General features: G+C 33.0%; 2 protein-coding genes across 2 annotated transcripts in view; one reads left to right on the top strand and one right to left on the bottom strand.

Annotated features, from left to right (window-relative positions):
• The first annotated feature begins 2,250 nt into the window (after nt 1-2,250).
• LOC112457150 (kinesin-like protein KIF19) overlaps nt 2,251-23,286 on the top strand; it is a 48,196-nt gene continuing 27,160 nt past the window's right edge. Inside the window, exons 1-4 of the mRNA XM_025020059.1 lie at nt 2,251-2,966; nt 19,636-19,707; nt 20,006-20,101; nt 21,590-21,793. Coding sequence (XP_024875827.1) covers nt 2,844-2,966; nt 19,636-19,707; nt 20,006-20,101; nt 21,590-21,793 — 495 coding nt within the window. The 5' untranslated portion in view covers nt 2,251-2,843. The remainder of the gene's footprint in view (nt 2,967-19,635; nt 19,708-20,005; nt 20,102-21,589; nt 21,794-23,286) is intronic.
• The window catches only part of LOC112457155, a 6,476-nt gene continuing 6,310 nt past the window's right edge, over nt 23,121-23,286 (bottom strand). Inside the window, exon 5 of the mRNA XM_025020065.1 lies at nt 23,121-23,286. The gene's annotated coding sequence lies outside the window, so the exon portion shown is untranslated.

Below are 23,286 nucleotides of genomic sequence, written 5' to 3'. Positions count from 1 at the left end.
ATTTGGACATATATATTAGTCATTTATGCTTTTTAATACTCAAAATAACTGCGCTACATTTCTTAAATTTTTTTTGTTGATAACTTTTGAATAAACAACGAGCGCGGGCTGAAACCTTCTGAAGGTCACTCAGGAGGGTGACCTTGATAATATACTAAAATATTAAGATCATTCAAGGTGACCCCTTCCATGTACACAATTACCCTATTCTGAATTTGGAAATGATCAACTGAGAACTTTGCACAAAAAATTTAGTAAATAAATATATAATTGTGGTTTGAATGACGATTTTTTTGAAAAAATCATTCAATTTAGATACTTATGAAGAATTTTCTTCCGATATTCTACTTCCAATATCATATTTGAAATTAATACGGAATAAAATTCAAGCTACTTTCTCGAACGTCGAAGTGGCAATAAGGTTATATCTTTGCCTAGCTTTAACGGTCGGCGATGCGATGAGAATGAAGGGAGATAGTAGGATGCAAGTAGAGAAAAGTAGTATAGAAGTGTTTAGAGAACGTGGTAAGATTGAGGTTATGCCATGATGACGAGTCAGTTAGGCGGTAAATGGCGGTAATGGCCGGTAATGTAGGTGAAGTAGGGAAGGTTTCGATCGAAATATTTTAAAGTTATAAGGTTTACAGTTATAGAGTAAGATAACTCTTACGTTATTTTCTTTATTATATTATTTCTATATTATTGCATCTGGAATTTTTAAAGTGCTTTTAAGTTTTAAAATAAGATATAAATATTTATCTTCTTTTATATATCTGTCCTTATTAGGAAGAAATAATTTATAAAATTTTCTTTAGTTTTTATAGTTTGGTTCCATTGAAACGAGTATAAAGGATAAAAGATTCGTGTAAATGCTTTTAAGTAAAAAACAAAATTGTATTAAATTATCGTCAGGTTTAAATATATTAACCTTTAGAGGCCGGGAGTGGTCGAAATATCGACCACCCAAAAAACACAGGCTATTTGATGTTTTCAGGCAAAATTTGTGTGTTGAATAAGGGAAAAATAGTAAAAAAAAAATCCAAGTCCTTTTCCCGGCCTCTAAAGGTTAAGTAGCATGTTTTACACAATAATTGCAGTATTTTAACAAATGGAGCCGCAAAACAATTATAGAAACACTAAATAAACTAGCAAACCCAGACCAAAACAAGCAGCTCTCCAACAATTAATAAATCTGGCAGAGTTACAAATGAAAATTAAATTGTAAAACATGGGTGTACTGAATAATATTTTAAAAACACTTTAAAAATTTATAATAAATAAAATAATAACAAATTTAACTTACAGTAATGCTTACTTTGATAGCAAATTGCTCACTCGGTGTTTTCTGTGTTTGCTGGGTACTTATCCCTGTAAAAAAAACTTAAAATTATGAAAAGTAAATTTAAGCATTTTTAACTTTAAAATTGTCGAAATTTACTTTTCATAATTTTAAGGTTCCTTACATACTTCTTGAAGTAAGTTGCCTTATAGTTATAAGATTACCTTAAACAATAGTTTTAAAGTGTCCAAATTTACCTTTAATTTTTTTAAGTTTTTCTCTAAAAGTAAGTTTTAAGTTTTTTTTTTAAAGATTTCTAAGGTAAATTTTTCCGAACAGTAGTGGCAAACGATCATTTTCGGCACTGAAGAGAGTGAAAAGTGCTTTTAGGTCGACATTAGACCATGAACAGCTAAACAACCTCTCTATGTTAAACATTGAGTTGGAGTTTTCAGCCAAAACCAATACTGTAATAAAACTTATTCAATAATGTAATAAAAATATTTCGGAGAAAAAAACACGTAAAGTGATTTTATTTAAAAAATGTTCTATTTTTTAAATTATTTGTCCTTGTTTCTTGCTTCAAAAATGTGTTTTAGTAATTTAATAAATATTAAAAATGTTATTTAATTATTTACAGTTTATTTATTTGGGGGGAGGGGGGCTAGATTGAGGTGTTCGAAGATCACAAGTCCTTGAACGCAAATTTTATAAACGCGGCCCTGCCCAAGATGCTCTCATTCTATCGTTAAATATTACTGTGATAACATTGGAAGGAGAAATAAATAAATCGAACGCAAATGGACTTTTTGCTCTTACTTCAACGATTATGTTTTCTGTAATATAGCAGCGAAAGCAGCAACAGTTTAACCGCGTCATTAATACAGATTGCCCGGTCGAACATCGCGGTATACGGGAGTATATTGCGCGTATTCATCGCGCGTGTAGCGTAAGCTCGTAGCGGCTTTTACTTGTGCAGGTGGACAGGTGCTTTTCAGTCGATCGCCTGACTGTGCTGTGATAACATACACCTCGATTACTTTTCGAGCGCGTTCAATTTGAATTTGCGTCGCGCGTTTATACGATACGCGTTCAATTATTATCTGTAGCCGATGCGTGCACGCAAACGTTTTGTATATCAATTAATTTAATTATCGACATCGCAGGGGATAGTGTTATCTCTCCTAAAAATATATATCTTCCTTTAACTTCTTCCTTCTATCGCGCTTTGTTTTGACGATTTTTCACGAAGCTTTTTCCGTTTTTCCCTTTTTTTATTACCATCGATTTTTGTAAGATTTTATGATTATTCGCATTCGCAAATTGGAGTTCGCAAGTTACAGACGATATTTCGTGACGAAATGATTATTCGCGGACACGTCTGTCCAAGGAAATGTTACGACGAAAATCGATGTGGGTGAATCAAACGGTAACGAGACCTGTGCAAGTGTAAATTTTATATAGATGCGGTATTGTCGGACGTCTCGTTAACATCGTCTAACGGGTCACGCCAATTGATCTTGATTGCATTGCGTTTTAACGACGACACGTGTAATACCGCAACATGAAGATGACACAATACAACAGCGGTATCAGTAGTAGCAGCAGCAGTAGTAGTAGCAGTAGCAACGGTCAAAACAACTTTAAAGATCGCGGAAATGAAGGAACGCTGGAGGAGAAGCTTATGGTACATATTGTGACTCATTTAAAATTGATCAAATCGATTGCGACTCGAAAGTAACTGCCTGTTTAATAAAATAAAAAACGACACGACTGAACTATATAAAATCTCTTTACGAGTTTATTTAAAGAAAAAAATAGCCAACCTAATTTCCTTAAATTTTACGTTATTCACGTGAGGTGTGAAATGTATCCCAGCTTTAGAAAGCTATACTAAAACAGAGTAAAACTTTTTCTATTAATTGAATGCTGCACAAATTGTTTCATAATTAAGTAGGGGAAAACTTTTGCGCTTTATCTGTAGTTATATTATTGAAAATATATAAAATATTATCAATCCTATTTAATCGTAAATCATATCAAAGGGAACAATGAAAATTGAAATATAATGTTGGAGTGTCAAATACACGCGAGTAATGAGGATTAAAGGGAGAATTAAAGATTTTTGATAGATAGCGCATATATTCAATGTAAAATTAGTAAATCCTACAAAATGTGTTACAGACGTTTCCCAAGGAAACTAGCTTGTAACTCTTTATGTGAATCCTGTATGTTTCTTTGAAGATATTCTAAAATATTCAAATAAACAACTTTCTGAAATTTTACTACGACGCACAGTGGGCTAGATTTTGAAAAAAGTGGACAAAAATCAAAAAATAAAATTTTATATAATTGCCTCTAGCTCGTATTATCCTACAGAGGGAGCCTCTATGTGAATTTTGACGGAAAGTAAGGCGAGTATCTTCTATACCTACGGCTACTAGGCATTTCGAAGATCTGTACTTTTGACACATTCGTGTTGGCGCGATTTTTATTTAAGTGTGTGAAATCAATTCTGTTCAATGGAGGGTGATCCTGAAGGTTTGTACAATATTTGCATATGTTTTGACGTTACTAAATCATAGTTTATAGTAATTTGGAAAAACGACTGATATCTGAAAAATATGACATTTTTATTGACAAATACTTGAAGTGAAACTGTTCATAAAGTTTATCGCCCACTACCGCCCAGGCTACTTTAATGCTGTTTGCGAAGCCAATACTGTATGGAATCGGAATCATGTTGATTTGCATGCCGAAACTTGCCTATACGTTTGTAGTACAGAACAACGTACTTTCGTAAAAACCCCATAATAAACCCATAAAAAACCCCAGATCACGGCATTTTATAATAATCGGATGAGTTTTCCGAAAAATGGTCCGCCATATTGGATCCGCAATTTTGTTTTTGGACATTTTAATGACAGATTCGTGATCAGCGATATTAAAAACCCTTTACTACTTATTGCAAATATATAAAAGTAGTAATTACATTTTTGAAAAACTAGCCCACTTTTTTGAAAAACTAGCCCACTGTGCAACGGCCTCAATTTTGCAATTATAAAGAAATCGTTTTGATTCAATCACGTCGTTTATTTCGAAGTATTTATTTTCGATTATGCAATTTTTGTTAATTAACTGTGATTTTTTAATCAGAATATTATCTTCATCCGAATATTTTTTAATCACAATCTCCTTGATCGTAAAGGGGCTGTGAAATATTTTAGATTTGTTAGGAGTAACGGTTTCGACAAGAAGTTTGCGGAATAAAAAGGTCTCGTTAGATATAGGTATATGTAATTTACGGTTTAGACAATGCGCTTCGACCCCAAAAAGGGTCGAAACGTACGTGATGTAATTTGACATATTAATCGTGATGTAATTTTGACATAGTAATTAACTTTGTATAATAAATTTTAGCGATTAAATATCACGCTCGGCTCTTATTGCCTAAATTAACTTGAAAATTTTAGATTTGGTTATTATCGAGCAATAATAAATAATTTTCTACATTAAGAAAAAACATTTAAAAAATATTTTTATCTCTTATCATATTGTTATAGACTTATAATTATAAACTTTTAAAAAATTTTTTCTTATATTTAACGCGTTTAATATATAATATGCTAATTTTACTAATTTGTATTGATTGTACGTATATGTCTGTGATTAAATAAATGGAATTGCAATCAACGATACGTAACAATCTTTTCATCAATACCGACGGAATTGCACAGTCATATAAAAACTATAAAAAGCGTTATTGTTTAAACACGAAATAAAATTTTTATATGTTATATAATACCCACAGTTTTGGACTCTGCTTTCAAGAAAGAAATTTTTAAACCTTTTGACAGTTATGCTAATATGCAATAAATACTTTTCATTGACGTTGTCAAAATGTTAAAGTTTTATGAAATTTTATTCAGAAATATGTACTTTAGAAATATTATTTTAGAAAAAAATATACATATACAGGGTGTCCGAAAAATCGCTTACTCCACTTTGGGAGGTGATTCGGGACCCAAAAACAAGCAAAAAAGTTCATACAAACATAAGTCCGGAAATGAGCCGTTTCCGAGTTATAGCCATTTTTATGTTCAAAAATCGTAATTTAGAATCCGCTTGACATCCCTCTTTCTTAATTATTTCTTAAATTAAAAATTTTTATTTTTAAATATTTTTAATTTTTTTATTTTTTTTTCAATTTTTCAATATTTGTAAATACGATTACATTATTTTTAAAAGAAATCAGTTGTTTTCACGGCTACTTGAAATCAGTTGTTTTCACGGCTATTCAAAATCAGTTGTTTTCACGGCTACTTGAAATCAGTTGTTTTCACGCCTATTCAAAATCAGTAAGTAAATCACGGCTTTTCAATAAGTTTCAAATTATTATTTAACAACACCTTACTTTTAGGTTGTATCTAATCTTTCCGTATTCATCAATGGATCGTTTAAGTTTTAATGAATTAGCTGATATGCATCTTATGTATGGTCTTGCTCAAAGTAATGCTGCCGAGGCAAGAAGATTATACATCCAGTCTTTTCCAAATCGAGATGTGCCGGGAATAGCGTCTTTTCGAAATGTAGACAGAAACTTGAGAGAATCTGGTAATTGTAATTAAAAAAAATTGAAAATAAAAATTTACGATTTTTGAACATAAAAGTGGCTATAACTCAGAAACGGCTCATTTCCGGACTTATGTTTGTATGAATTTTTTTGCTTGTTTTTGGGTCCCGAATCACCTCCCGAAGTGGAGTAGGCGATTTTTCGGACACCCTGTATATACATTTATACATTTGTATTCTTCTCCTACTACATATATGTTCGCGTGAATTGAATATTAGTCGAATAACATATTTGGAAATGTAACAACGAGGTGTAAACATATTTTACCTTTTACTGTTTTTGAGCATATAGTAGATAAAGATGTATACTACGAGAAGATAATATTTTATATAAAATGTTTCTACAATCCTTACTCTTGTTTTTAGTCACATATATCTTCAACTTCAAATATCTCAGAAACTATAAAAAACCACTGCCTGATCCAAAAAGCGCGTTTTACTCAAGAATGAAGACTTTGGCTATTTTAGGCGAAAAATATGCTTGTGGGCTTTAAAATGCCTTTAACAAAAGAGTTAATAAAATTATAAGAAAATTGCTTTCTGGAGGTTTTTGAGTCGCTGAATCTAAATCTAAGGTCAAAACTTCAAAATTAAAAATGGCAGAAAAATTTATAAATTAATTTTATTTAAACCAAGCGATATTTTAAATTTTTTGGCTGTCATATTAAATCCGTCATTTTAACTATTAACAAATTTCAATTTTAAAAACGGAATCAGCGGCTTCAAAAACCTCTCAAAACCTCTCAAAACCTCTTTTTATGCAATTAAACTATATTTTGAATGGTCATATTAAATTTGCTGGTCCTCTTTTAAAAAAAGCATGTCGTAGGTGTTGTTGTCACTTTTCCGCGATGCCGATTGGTTTTCTTGCTGCGCTTACTTCATTTGCAGCTGTCATTGTATATTTTGACAGTTGTGTGTATCAAGGGTTAATAGTGTAATAGTACAATAATAGCATAATGTTAAAGCTAAATAGCGCGTGCGAAGCGCGCGTCTGTAGTGTCTAGTCATATTAAATTTGCCATTTTTAATTCTGAAAATTTTATTTTGAATTTGAAAAAATCAGCAGTTTCAAAAACTTTTAAATATAAATATTTATGCAAATTGACAATTTTTTGTATTTTTAGTCAGCCATATTAAATCCGCCATTTTAAATTTCGCAATTTTAATTTCAGATTTGAATTTAGCCATCCCAAAAACTAATTCCGTTAAAAGTATCTTTTCTTGAATGCGGATTTTTTCGTCATAAATAGTTCTGGCTAAGGGTTCTGGCCAGTTTTTTTGCGGATATTTCCGTCATTGATAATCAAGGGATTAACCCTCTGTAACATATGTCAACGTTATTCGTAACCTGTGTAAGTTTTTCTGTATATTTACCAAATTTAAAAAAATTTTTTTTTTAATTTCTTGTCATATTGTTATAGATCATGAATTTAAAAAATTATTTTGTTATTAAGTTATTAACTTTATTTTTGCAAAGTTTCAGATTTTTAGGAACTTTTGGGGTGTCGAGCCTTCATTATAAAGATGACTTTGTAAATAAAAAATGTTCATATTTCGTCAGAGGAACACTTAAATTTTGTTTTTTTTTTAAGAATTTAACCTTTTTGAGCGATTAGTAATTGCAAATTAATAATTCATAGAAAGTTATGTTTATTTATAATTAAATATATTTATATAAATATATTTATTATTTGGCCAGTCGGGTCGAACAAAAACGACTTTTGTTTTTTATTTATAATTTCATGTGTTTAAAATTATTTGCAAAATTTCTTTTATAATCTTATATAATCTTATTTTACAGTGTATAAATATATTTCTTAACCATTATGAATCTTAATTCTAGTAATATCTCTAGAACAGTAACTCTCGAAATGGGTAATTATTTAGATTAATGAACCCTTCTTCAATGACCTTAACCATGACATATATTATATAGGTCACTCTAAGTAAACCTTCAAAAGGTTTTAACCGTCGCTCGTTGTTTTATTAACAAATTATTAACAAAAGAGTTTGAGAAATATAACAGTTTGTGTTAATGATAAGAAAAGTAATTTGCTAATATGTGTGTATAGACAGTACAGATGTAGGCGGGAGAGGGGTGGTAGCGCCTGAGATAAGGGTGGGTGGGGGTGGACCTCGGTTCGCGTGGAAAGTTGAAAATCCGAACCTTGCAATGATATACCTCGTTTCGTTTTAAAAGCAGGGGTGGGGTGGGGTTGACTTCGCTTCGCGTGAATGGTTCTCTGATACAGAATTGTACGGTTCGGGTTTTCAATTTTCCACGTGAAGCGAGGTCCACCACAACCCACCCCACTCCTGCTTATATAACGAAACGAGGTCTATCATTGTACGGTTTGGGTTTTCAACTTTCCATACGAATCGAGGTCCAACCTTTGCTCGCGGAGAAGGGGTGGTATAAGCCCTTTCCCCGCTTAAATGTGTACTGTCTATACTAGGACTGTTACTTTTGACAACTTTAAAGTTTCAAAGCTTTGAAAGAATTCAAAGCTTTGAAGCTCAAAGTTTCGAAAAATATATTTGTATGAATGGCGATTTATTTAGACGACGCTAAAAATATTGTAAATAAAAAGAATTTATTAATAAACGTGGTTTGTTTAAAAAGTAATGACTAAATTTTTTTTCTCAATAACTGATAACACTGTAAAAACGAGACTGCAGTAGATCGAGAGCTATATAACGCTGCTCGATTTTCTTGTGTTTCATTTTCGCGACGCGCGCCTAAACATACAGTTATACAAATAATTGAAATAATTGCGTAGAATCACATGTGTTAATGTTATCAAATTGAAATTTTAACTGAAGCCATCACTCGTATGATTTTAATGTGATATCTTAAAAATTATTGTCGATAACTGCTACCTTATCATAATAAGAATCTCTTTTGTTATGTAAGTATAGGGTTTGTTTTTTATTGCTGAACTGACTGTACTAGTTCAAAGTTCATTTTTTTTCTTTTAATGTGGAGTAAACAAAAACAAATTATACTTCAATCTGTCTAAATGCCATGTAATCCACTTCAGCAAGAAGAAAAGTGTGTATAAACATAATTATATCTTATTCGATACTCCTCTGTTTGCGTGCGACACTATACGTGATCTGGGTTCTCTGCGGACTTATCATTCGACAGACATATCCATCTTATTACAAGTAGTGCGTATATACATATATGTTTATTAACTTTAGCATTACAGCCAGAAAGTGGACTTGGTTTACAATCAATCCTTAATCTCTCATACTTGCATTCAATCCACGTATACACAAATATAAAAAAAAATCTTATTATAAATTATACAAATATAAATAATCGTAGCTTCTTATTGCACTATCTTCTAACCTCACAACCTATTGACATTCTATATCTATCTTCTTTTTCTTTCGCATTCCTTTCCTTTACAACTTTCAACAATACCTCCGCTTTGGTGGTGTCCAATTTATCGTTCCAAAGTTTTTCCAATCTTTCCTTACTATCTTTTCCTAATACAGTAAACCATTCCTTTGTCTCAATACAATCCTCTACGTAGTGTTTCATGCTATTTTTACCTTTGTTGCAAAAAATACACATCCGCTTATCCTTTTCTAACCAATACCTATTTTCTGATTCTAAGTTACCGCATCTTAAATTTAACAGAGCTCTGATACTATCCCCAAGGTCTTGCCTGTCTAAATTATCCATCCTTAAATAGCAGGGACCTTCAAAATCCTTGCTCAACTCCTTGTATTTCTTATTATACCTTGATTCTAAAATTCTATTTTCCTCTAACTGCCTTTGAACATCCTCATCTCTATTCCTCATTTCTTTACCTAGATTCCTCCCTTCCCTTCTCAAGGCTTCCAAAGCCACTACACTCCACCCATTCCTATTAAAATATTTCTCCCTTTCCTTTCCATATCTATCATTCCATTCATTGCTTTTTTTATCTAACCAACACTTTTTAATCCACCTCTCTTCACTCGCTTCCCTGACCTTATCCTCAAACTTCATGGCCCTAATTCCCCAACCTATCCTTAGTTTGCTCATTCCTAGTTCTCTAGACATCATATATCTTGGAGTGCAAAACGTTAATTTAAAAACCCATCTCGCGTAATCCAACATTATCTTTTCTAAATTCTTTCTTTCTTCCCACCTCCATAATTCCACACCGTATGACATCACGCTCCTAACTAAATATCTAAATAACATCCTTCTTCTAATAAAATTATTCCTACAAATCCTTTCTCCTAGACCCCAGGTCCTGTTAGCCGCAATCCTACCTTTTCTACACAATTCCTTAATATGTTCTGTATAACTACCACTTCTGTTAAAAACAAACCCTAGATATTTAAATAACTTAACCTCTTCGATTTCTTTATTCTCCCATTTCCATTTTTCTACCTTTTCCCTATCTCACTTATTGAACACCACCATCCTAGTTTTCTCATAGAGTCATTTTTCTTATCCTAAAAAATATCCTAATTGTATCCATCATATCTAACATCGCATCCCTATTCTTAGCTAAAAATACCATATCATCGGCATACTCCAACGATCATACTTTTATATCTCTCAATTGTACACCGCCTATGTTCCTTTCCTCTAATGCTTTCCTAATCTCCGCAATATACAGGTTAAACAATAGCGGACTCAGAACACAGTCCTGCCTAACTCCTTTTGTTATGAAAAATTCTTTTGTTAATCCTTCCTTTGTTCTGATAACTTGATAGCTACCTTCGTAATCTCATAAATTCTTTCTAACTTTCCTATAAGATCTTTCTCTATAGCCATCTTCCTAAGGATCTTCCATAGTTGCCCTCTCTCCACGTTATCAAAGGCTGCCTTCAGGTCCACGAAAAGTGCATACACTTTACCTTTCTTTCCCTTCTTTTCTCCTCTCTGGGTTAAATGGTTCAACACAAAAATATTGTCCATAGTTGACCTCCCTCGTCTAAAACTGGCTTGACTCTCTGGTAACAAGCCTTTCTGCTCAACAGATTTCTCCAACCTTCCTCTAATAATTTCAGCATATATTTTGTAAGCTGAGCACAGAAGAGAAATACTTCTATAATTTCCAACAATGTTATCGTCGCCTCTTTTATGTAGCGGAACTATAATAGAGGTTTTCCAATCCTCTGGTAAAATTCCTTCCATCCAAACCTGATTTAAAACCTCTACTAGACCTTTCCTAACTGCACTTCCTCCATACAACCAAGCTTCCAGCGGAATTCCATCCACACCTACGGCCTTGTTTTTCTTCAATCTCCTTATTGCCTTAGCTATTTCTTCCAACTCCAACTGTGAGTCAATTCGAACAGGGCTTTCTTCTTTAGTTCCTATGCTGTATTCTCCTTCCTTGCTTTCCGCCATCTCCTCTGTACCCCCGAGAAGCTCTTTAAAATACTTCATCCATTCTACACCGCCAATTTTATTTTCTTTCCAGACCTTTTTCTTCCTCTTCCTATTAATAAATTTCCAGATATCTGGCCCGTGCCTTAGGCTCTTTAATTCTTCCTCTTCTTTAATTCTCTTCTCCTTCCTCTTCTGTTCAAATAACGCTTTCATATTACTCCTTTCTTCCATATACCTTCCTCTTCCTACCTTTCCTCTTCTCCATTTCATGTATATCTTCTTCACTTCTCTTTTCTTCCTAGTGCAGTTTCTGTTCCACCAGTCCTTAAAACCAATCTTCCTTTTTTTAATTATTATTTTCTTCTTTATCATTGCCTCTTGAACTATCTTCTTAAGTTTGTTCCATTTCTCTTCAATTGACAATTCCTGATAAGCATCCTCCCAAATAGCCTCTTCAGTTTTCTCTTTATAACATTCAATAGCCTTCTTATCCCGGCATATTTTCCATCTTGATTCTTCATTCCTATTTTCCTCCTCTTCTTCCTGTGCTTCCTGATTTTTACCTAGCGCCCTAACTCTTTCTTCTAACATCGCGACTAAAGGCATGTGATCCGAGTCCACTCTTGCATCTACCTTAAATTCCCTAATTCTATCATGTATTTCTTCGCATACAATCATATAATCTATTACGGAGCTACCCCTTGCACCTATAAATGTATATTCACCTTCCTAATCGCCTTTTGTTGTACCATTCAGCATATACCAACCATTATTATGTACCCATTCTACTAAATTCTTACCTCCATTACCTATTAATGTATCTTTACTTTTCCTTTCCCACCCTCCCTCCTCTTCCTCCCCGCCATCTAATTCTCCTGTTCTAATGTTAAAATCTCCTCCTATAATCACGGGTTCTCTATCTAACTTTTCAATCCAAATATCTAGGGTCTCTTCCATCTTATTCCATCCCTCTCTTTATATACTGATATGATGTTTGTTATTCCACCTTCTTCAATTATTTCTGACAAAACTAACCCTTAATCTTCTTTCTTAATCAACTCTGATCCTTCTTTCCCCCATCCTTTCCTTTTACCTAAAATGAAACCTCCCTTTGCCCTTCGTTTCTTTTTAACCCTAGTAGCATATTACTACACTTCCAAATGTGTGTATCCGGTAACCTTACTTTAATTGTCTCCCAACAATCAAAATCAATCCATGTTTCACTCAGGCTTATAAAATCAAACTCTGTAATATAACCCCAAAAATCTATATCCTTGTTATTTATTCCCGCCACAATCCAAAAAAGAATTTTCCTACCTCTAGTCATCGTTTCTCCGTCCTTCCCCTCCTTCCTACCTTTATCCCTTCCTTTCCTCTTATCATCCCTTTCAATCTCTACCACCTTCTGGCTCACTACGCTAAATTTTCATTTACTCTCTCCTCAACACCTGCCGCTTGACTATCTCCACTGCTTTCTCTAACCTCAAAATTCCTCGATACATCTGCCCACGATTTCCACACCCCCTTTATTCTTACTCTCGCAAAACCTACCCTAACATCTTCCTCTTTACCTTTCTGTACCTTGACCCATCTATAAATTTCCTCCTGTACCTTCCTTTCCTCCCAGGTTAAATCATTTTCAATAAAGATATTTCCACCTTTTAGCTTGTACTTATTCCTTATCACTTCTTTCTTGTCCTCCTCCTCCAGTTTAACTATGGTAACCGTGCCACTTTTTCTTACATTGATGTAATGACATTACATCTTACACCTAATTTTTCTCTTAAAAATTTCTGAGCCCATTCCTTCCAGTCTCTTTCTTGTTCTAAATTTATCCCTTTAATTACAACGTTATTTCTTCTGTTTTCCTTTTCTTTATTTTTCATCCATCTCTTAAGCTTACCTACCTCCCTGACGCTTAGCCTATTCTCACTTACCGAAGATCCCGCATAGCTACTTTTCCATCTACTCCTTCTGGAAGATCTGCTCTCGCTAACACTTCTCTGACTTTTGCTTTCATCCGTCTCGTTCTCCCTATCCTCATCTCTCTCGCACCGGTCCAACCAACCTAACTTTCTTTCAATTTCCCTTAATCTCTCTTCGATTTGTCCTTCCTTAGTTTTCCTTTCCTCTATGTATTTTGCAAGACTTTCCTTTACCTCCTCAATTTTACCTACCTCCTTGGATATCTGTTCCTTCATTTCCTTTATTTCATCTCTTATTGTACCTATGTTCTGTTTCAACTCTTCTTCATCCCTAAATGTCACTTTAAGACTAATTTGCGTTGTTTACCATCTGCTTTGCTGTCGATCTTACCACTTTACCCGTTTTACCGCTGTTACCGACATTGCCCGCGTTTCCCGCGCTCGGCGAGTTACGCGACGCCATAACCTCACGGCTACTGTTCGCTATTCCGGGACGAAATACTCACAGAAACGGCTACTTCATGGCCCTGCCTCCACTTACACTTATCCTGGGCCTTTTCACCGACTTACCTACTCCTCTACGCTATCGCTCGCTATTCTCTACCTACTTAAAATTCGCTTAAATACACCACACAAACTTTTCACACATCTGCTCACTTACACGCCATCTAACCAAGTCCCAAGTAGTGCGTATAAAAAACTGGACTTTTTGTCCTACAATCCTGTAAATATTTCAAAAATATTCATACACTAAAAATGCTGTACTGCGCTTTGGTCAGGCCGAGCTTGGAATATGCCGCCATTATTGTATGGGCTCCATATCAACACAATCACTCTAGGGTTGAAAAAATCCAACATCGTTTTCTTCGAAGAATTAGCTTCCTTACAGATAACCCTATACATCTACGCGATCATAACTATGATCTCGTACTGGCCAAAACTAATCTGTAAACACTGAGTGAAAGGAGAACATATTTTGACCTGTTATTTTTATTCAAATTGATTGGTGGTCATATTACTTGCTCGGACCTACTACAGCGTGTACATTTACATGTCCCAACCAGGGGCCCGATTCTCTAACGACAAACGTATGCGTAAACTCTGCTCTAACAAAAAAGCTGCAAGCTTATTGCCTAAAAACTGTACGATAGCCAATCAATTTTCAGCCTTTCTGTTAGAGCAGAGTTTGCGCATACGTTTCTCGTTAGACTCGTTAGAGAATCGGGCCCCAGATCTCTCAGATCCAACCTGATGTTTTATGAGGAGTTACACCGCACATCCTACGGAAAATTCGAGCCCTTAAATAAAATCCACCTATTAGCTAATAAATTTTCCGACCGTCTAGACTCTTTTCCAAAAACCATCGACTCATTTAAACGATCATTAATTCATTGTCTTCATTAACAATTTTCCTGCTTATGCATTTATTATTTGTTAAACTATTCGTTAAACAGTTGTCATTTTGTTAATTGTACTAAAGGGATTATATCCCGTTAAATAAATAAATAAATAAATAAATAAATAAAAAAAATCAACTCTGAACTAGTGCAGCCAGTACTAGCAATAGAAAGCAGACCCATAATTCGGATGATATTTTATGGTCAGTCTTTTTTCAACTGATATATTCACGCCTAAGATTGTCCGAGAGGAGTCGAATAGTATAAGACCAGTCAATTTAAACATAAATAAAAACATTTGTTGGGGTATAGTAATGAATTTTTAATGTAAACTCATAAAGATAAGGCTCCTAGTAAAAAATCTGATGAGATTTATTAAAAAGGGGGTTGGGACAAGCCGCCATTTTGTTTTTTAGAGAGCTGAAAACATTTTTGCGGTTTTCGCGCAAATATTTCGTTTTCGCTTGATTTCTCGTAAAAAATGTTTATTATCAATCTTGTAGAAAAAAAATTCTCTACAACTTTTGTTTGAAACTTTTTTTCGTGCGGTAAATAGCTTCTGACAAATGAGTTACAGCTGCGTAAAGAGTGCAATTTTAAGAAAATTGTTGGAAATATGCATTTCATTGTTATTAAAAAAATATATATAATCGTACCACAATATCAAGTTTTAATTAGATTCAAAGCGAAAGATATCATATATAAAACAGACTGTACGATTATTGACATTTCAAACAATATTTTATCCGCGAGAGAATAGAAAATAATGTTTTATTTGTTTAATGACGGATAACACTGCGATAAATGTCATTATTTTGAGTTTTTATAAATTGAATATATAACAATTACGATAGTTTTCGATTATTTACTTTGTTTATAAATAATAATAACTTTTTTTTAATTAACTTATTACTTTGCGATACCTATAGTTAATAACGTGTTTGATATCACTGTATTTCTTTTCGATGGTCCGGGTTGTTTATCATTAAATTATTCGTATCGTCATTATCCTTATTGTCTACTTCATTATCCTTGTCTTCTTCTGTTTCACGCAGTACTAATTCGTAAAATATTAAAGCATTATTGTCTGTCTGGATTTCTTTATCATTTACTTCATCTACTTCTTTGATATCATATCTTGTAAAGGAACATTGTCGCAAGTTTGTCCACTGCATTGCTCCAGCTGATCTCCTGTAAGCGCAAAACAAAATGCAGAGCAGCTTGTGACTGCAGAAAAGCAGGTCGATTATTTGCTAGCATTGCAGTGGACAAACTTGCGACAATGTTCTAAATCTACGAAATGGTATCGAAGAAGAAGATAAAGTAAATGACGAAAAAATCCAGACAGACAATAATGCTTCAATATTTTACGAAGTAGTACTGCGAAGTAGACGAGGGTAATAACGACAAAGAATTTAATGATGAACAACCCGGACCATCGAAACGAATACAATTGCAGTAACATCCTTCGACTACAACATAATAACACTTAAAAAAAATGCGTCATTAACTCTATTGCAAAGTAGTAAGTTAATTTAAAAATAGTATATTATATCACACGTGCGTGGAAAGTGGCCCATTTCGCGCGCGCCATCTGTGCGACAAATAGCCAATTTTCCACGCGAGAAATTCCCCACTCGAATCCGTGCAGGAATAAGATATTATGTCACACGTGCATGGAAAGTGGCCCATTACGCACGCGACGCGTGCGTGATAGACCACTTTCCACGCACTTGCAACATAAAATAGGGTGTGTAACACGTGTGTTACGTTGAAAATTGGACGTGCGGAGTGGACTGTAAGGATGGTCGAATTAATTAAGAGATGACTCTTGGAATATGTATATATATTTGATAACTGGTACAAAGGTATTTGCGGGAACGAACGTAATTGCGACTTGGCTCTTCTCAGGACTATTCGAGACTGCCCTAGACCGCGGGAAAGTCTCCGGCTCGTGCGTCCACTTCGCACGTCCAATTTCCATCTTACAGCACTTGTTACACAAATAACTATTCCCGCACGGCTTTGAGTGAGAAATCTCTCGCGTGCGGAATCGGCCATCCGTCGCACAGATGGCGCGCACGCAATAGGCCACTTTCCACGTACTTTGTAATATAAAATAGGGTATGTAACACGTGCGGGTTGAGAATTGGACACGAGTGCGGGTGATCGCACTCGCCAAATTTTCAACTTCCCGCACTTGTTACACAAATAACTATTGTACAGCTAGTGGGAAAAGTGGTCGATTCTGAATAAGTGTAAAGTTGCTTCGCTTTGCTCGTGCGACCATCACACTCATTTGGGCTCGATCACTCTTCTTCCCATGAGTTGTTCATACTATTTTTCCTAACAAAAGCGTGAAACAGGCCGCTTTTCGCGCTTGTTTTACAATTTCATTTCTCCACTAGTTGAGAAATAGCTCCATGTTTCAACGCTTACGTCATTATTGCGAAATGGATCGTTTTGCTCACTCAAGACAAGCGCGAAAAGCGGCCCATTTCACGCTCACGTTAGGAAAATGTTATTTATTATTTATTAATAAAGTAAATAATCAAAAACTATCATAATTGTTATGTATTCAATTTATAAAAGCTCAAAATAATGACATTTTCCTATAGAAATGCATATTTCTAACGATCTTCCTAAAATTGCACTCTTTCTTTCGCATTGGCGCTCCTTAGGTACATTATTATTATTACACTTACACTATTTTTTAGGTAAATGATGTAAATAAAGATTGAAACGACCCAACACGCGAACAATTTCTTTCTTTTACGAAAGTAAAGTATGCTATCGTAAAGAATTCAATATCTTGATGTCCGTTTGATATCTATTATAGATTTCAATCTATGTACGATTTCTATATCTATATATATAAGTCACGTCTGTCTGCCTGTCTGTCTGTCTGTCTGTCTGTATGTACGCGAACTACTCATTCGTTAGTGGACCAAATTTTTACCAAAAGTATATGAAACAGGGGTAGAATTTCCCGGGGATGAAAATGTCGTGGCCATTTTTTTGCTACCGATTTTCTGGAAACCGATTTTTCTAATTCTTCTAATTTTTCGGGAAATAATTGACTGAATTTAAAAGAATTATATGTGAAACAGGGGTAGAATTTTCCGGGGAATGCTATAAAGTGTATAATTTTTCGTTACCGATCTTTTTGAAAGCCGGTTACAAAATTATTTCAATTTTTCGGAAATTAATTGACCAAATCTTAATAAATTATATGAAGTAGGGGTAGAATTTTCCGGGGATTGCCATAAAGTGTATAATTTTTCGTTACCGATTTTTGGGGAAATTGATATCAGAAAATTTTCCAATTTTTCGGAAATTAATTGACCGAATCCCAAACAATTGTATATGAAATAGAGGTAGAATTTTCTGAGGAGTGATATAAAATGTATTATTTTTCGTTACCGATCTTTTTGGAAACCGGTTACAAAATTTTTCTAATTTCTCGGAAACTAATTGAATCTTAAAGAATTACATATGAAATAAAGGTAGAATTTCCCCGGGATTGTTATAAAATGTATAATTTTTCGTTACCGATTTTTTTGGAAACCGGTTACAAATTTTTTGAAATTTTTCGGGAATTAATTGACCAAATCTTAAAGAATTATATATGAAATAGCAGTCGTGTCAAAATTTTTTTAATTGTTGGAGGATAAGTTTAATTTTTTATTAATGGATAATTTTTCATTAATGAATTAATTTTCTTGAAACCGGTTACGAAGTTTTTCCAATTTTTCTAAAAAGGTTTTCGATTTTTGTTTAAAAAAATGTAGGTACGTGATTGTTCTAATTTCCTCAAATTTTGAGATATTAGCTAAATTTTTTTAAAAATAATTTTTTGTTACTTTCTTAAAAACAATGCCCAAATTTTTCTAATTTTTCGGGGATGGCGAAGATGTGTATAATTTTTCATAATCAATTTTTTGGAAACCGGTTTCAAAATTTTCTAATTTTTTTATGATGGCTACGATGAGTTTATAGAAAAATTGCTAATAATAAAAAGGTTTCCGATTTCTGCTCCAATTTCCGTAAATTTTGAGATATCAAGCTAAATTTTTTTTATGGATAATTTTTATAGATAATTTTTCGTTACCGATTTTTGTAAAAACCGGTTACAAAATTTTTCAAATTTCTCGGGAGTTAATTGATCGAATTTCAAAGAATTGTATATGAAATAAAGGTAGAATTTCCTGGGGTTTGCTATAAAGTGTATAATTTTTTGTTACCGATTTTTTTGGGAACCGGTTACAAAATTTTTTCAATTTTTCGGGAATTAATTAACCAAATCTTAAAGAATTATATATGAAATAGGAGTCAAAATTTTTTTAATTTTTGGAGGATAAGTTTATTTTTTTATTAATGGATAATTTTTTATTAAGAATTGATTTTCTTGAAACCAGTGCCAAATTTTTCTAAGTTTTCGATGATTTCGAAAAAAGAAAATAAAATAGAAGAAAATAAAAGAGAGTTAATAATGGTGGATCAACGGAGGGTAAAAACGCGCGAGGCACGCGCAAAAATAAAATTTAAAGACTTTAATATAAGGGATTACATTTTTGAAATATTTGACAATATGCTAATCTGCATCTATTATATTATCTATTATTTTTTATTTACAAAAAAAAAATTCGAAGAGATGTAGGTTAGAGTTTGAGGAGAAAGAATATCAAAGGTGCTCCTAATTAATGAGTGAGTTTGGGGAAAGGGGAATAAATTTTGAGCCCGCGCGAAGCGCGGGCGAAAAATCTAGTAAAGTAATATTCGTGGAATAAGAAGCTCAGCAAAAAGCAAATCAACATCGCGTTGCTGCGTTCTAGTTTTCGCTTAATTCTAAATTAATAAACAACATAAATATGTAACAAAAAACTACGGCTAGATTTTTAACTGATGATCTTTTCGTGCCGATATTTACGTATTTTTTGGAATTCCAAAAGATTCATATTATTTATATTATTCTTTTTAAATACAAGAAAAATTGTCTTTTTTTGTCTTTCGAAATAGTCATCATTACCGTGTACTTTCGTCTTTTGATTATAGGTCGCTGTTCGTATTCGACCCTTGGCTTCGAATGAAAGCGGTACGAGATCTTTGCATGCTGTCAACGATAAGGTAAATTTGCAATGCCAATTTATTGCGCGAAAGAGTGCTTCATCGCCATTTTGAAATTTTTTTACACCAAAAAATTTGTACATGTTCTTGAAACCCTAATAAAGATAATGAAAAAAAAATCATTCATGTATCACCGATATTTTGTCTGAAATTAATTCCTGAAAATTCGCCTGTTTCTGCCCGATCTAGAGTAGACTAACCCCTTAAATTCGAACAAAAGTACACATTTACATATTATTTTTTTAATTTAAGTCGGATTTATATAACTTGTGATAATATTTTGTTGATGAATTCGCAGATGGTAATGCTGGAGGATCAGGATAGCGATAAGCAAAAACGCACAATGCCGCGACAATATCTCTACGACATAGTTTTTGGAGAGGCATCGACACAAGTAAATTAATTACTGATGTCAAATCAATTATAGTAAAATATTTTCTGTTATATACTTTATATCTATCTTTTATACAGGATGTTCTCATAGGTTAAACAGCCAAACTTGAAGTATGAAATTAGGATCTTAAAATAAGAAAAATTTTTCTCTGGAAGTATGCTCGCAAACGCTTCGTTCAAGAGATATTGATTTCTGAAGTTACAGAATTAGGAATGAATAATTTCGAAATAATATAGATTTATCCTCTTCATTGCTAAACAGTAATCAAAATTGAAACAATTATCCTCTTTACTGCTTAACAGTAATCAAAATTTACAGTATAAAAATTATAATGTCCTCTTTACCGCTTTACAAAAATCAAAATTAAAATAAGTAATTATTCTCTTTACGGCTTTACAGTAATTAAAATTTTAGTATTAAATATTTTGTTCAGAATGATTGCTTTCAGGCCGGAAACAATCGTTGCACTTATCGGTAAGAGAACGAATGCCTGACTGACATTGTGCGTCTGTTATTTCTTTGCACGGTTGCACTATCATCCGTTTAATGACTGAAGGGTCATAGGCATTTCATACACTTTTTGCTTGAGGACATCCTATTCAAAATATCTATTGGTGTTAAATTATTTTGGACAAGATATTTATTACTTAAATTTTGATTACTGTAAAACAGTAAAGAGGATAATTATTTTAATTTTGAGTAAATGTCTAGATTAAGGGCGAACTCACCGATTTCAATGACCTTGATATATGTTGTCAAGGTCATGACCCCGAGTGACCTTCAGAAGGTTTTAGCCGTCGCTCGTTATTCGTTAAAAAGTTATTAACAAAAAAAGTTTGGAAAATATAACAGTTATTTTGAGTACTAATAGACATAAATAATTGATATTTATGTGGAAATAGTATATGTATGAACGAAGGAAAATTATGTAAAGCAGTAAATTGTTGATAAATTGAAGTATTTAGTTAAAAAAAAAGACGTAATATTAGTCGTTTATGCCTCTCAATACTTAAAATAACTGCTATATTTTTGAAACTTTTTTTGTTAATAACTTTTTAACGAATAACGATAAGCGACGACTAAAACCTTCTGAAGGTCACTCAGGGTCATGAGCTTGACAACATATATCAAGGTCATTGAAATCGGTGAGGTCGCCCTTAATCTAGACATTTACTATAATTTTAATTTTGGTTACTGTAAATTTTGATTACTATTAAGTAGTAAAAAGGATAATTATTTAAATTTTGATTACGGTAAATGTTGATTATTGCAAAGCAGTAAAGAAGATAAACCTACATTATTTCGAAATTATTTATTCACAATAGTTCTGTAATTTCAGAAGAAATATCTCTTGAACGAAGCGAGCATACTTCTAGAGGAAAACTTTTTTGTTTTAAGATCCTATATTCATATTTCAAGTTTGGCCATTTAACCGGGGGACACCTTGTATATATATCGATTTATTCAAAATATATTATTATACCATAGGAAGATGTCTATGAAGGTACAACAACAAAATTAGTGCAGAATGTTCTCAATGGTTACAATGCGACCGTGTTTTCGTATGGCGCAACTGGCTCGGGAAAAACACATACGATGGTTGGAACGTCATCAAATCCTGGAATTATGGTGCGCGCCCTAAATGACATTTTCCTAGCGACCAAAAAATTATCGGACGACATGGAATTTACTGTAAGTTCAAAAAAATAATTTTTATTTATAACACAGGACCACAAAAAAAATTTTTCGGAGAGCAACTGGGACCGTAGTAGACGATTTTTATAGATTTTGGGTAGCTAAAATTGAAACAAAGCCCCATTTTGCTCTAACACGTCAGGATTTTCAAGAAAGTAAGGTTATGTAGGTGAAAAACAGCGATTTTTGGCGGTGTAACAGTGTAATCGACAGTCCGTTACAAAAAAGGTGTGCTAAACAATTTCAACGCGCAAACATGACCTAAAAAAGAAGTTTGCGTGTTTTGCTTATAGAATCTGTCAAACGTAGACTCCGCTCTATTTCTGCCAACAATCTGTGTCAGAAGAAATTTGTATGCCAGCAATCTGTATAGCAAGGATATCAAAGTCTGTTTTATTTTTTATTAATCTGCTATCAAACGCATTAATTCATTCATTCTTTTCTCTAGAATTAATGCGCTTGAAAACACACTCTATTGTGCAATGTGACGTGACTGAGCGCGCGAATTTCGGACACTTTGATTGGTAAACTTTAAACACTTCTTATTTAAAAGCTATTATAGCATCGGCATTTTGCTAACTAGGATTTTTGTCTCAAAATAATCGCAGGCATTTCTTGTTAACATGGGTAGCATGGCAAATCTGAGACACCCTGTATATTATATTAAGGGATTTTGGTGGACATATATTTTAATAGAAAATAATTGTTTATGTCAAAAGTTGTATTAAAACTTATTCTCTTTTTTATTATATATTTTCAAATTCACTATATATTTGTAAGTTCAAATAATAAATATTTGTCATGTAATAAATACTTCACAAAATTATATTACCTAACTTAACTCAAGTGACATGTATTTAAAAAAAAGATGTAAAATCTTTAAATTAAATTGCGCCAATTGTAAAGAGAATATGTATATTGCTTTGAAAGATAATTGTTATGCAACTACTTTAAAGAAATAAAACCCAAGTGGTATCTTCGTATTCCTATTCAAGGGTCTTCCTATTCTAACCCAAGTGGTAATACCTTCTTAATTCTTTTTAACAAATTTTTAATATTACAAAGAATCATTTTAATTACAAAGAATTAAGGAAGTAACAGTACAAAATAAAAATATTTAATTAAAACAAAATAAATAAATTTTTCTTGTAAAAAAACTTGGCGCTGTTTTTTTACTCCTGTCATATTTTTCCCTAAATTATGTTTAGTTTTTTTATTTAATAAAAAATCTTAGTACTAATGTTTAAATTTTAATGTTTAAATTTCAAAGTCTAGCAGCGCCAAGTTTTTTGTTCAATATAGCAATCTTTATAAATTTCTTTCTTTCTAAATATAAATATTCTACACAATCGGAAAACTATTTTACAACATGAAGTAAAAAATGAAGTAAAAAAGCGAAATAATCAATTTTGACGCGATTAAAGGGGATTATCAATGGCGATTGTATTAAACTCTAGTCCATACTGACTAAGAATCGTGGATTATGCGTG

Source organism: Temnothorax curvispinosus, unplaced genomic scaffold (assembly GCF_003070985.1).
Source record: "Temnothorax curvispinosus isolate PA1 unplaced genomic scaffold, ASM307098v1 QBEX01007541.1, whole genome shotgun sequence".
In the NCBI taxonomy this organism is placed as follows: Eukaryota; Metazoa; Arthropoda; class Insecta; order Hymenoptera; family Formicidae; genus Temnothorax; species Temnothorax curvispinosus.
This window is presented reverse-complemented; position numbering and strand designations above follow the sequence as displayed.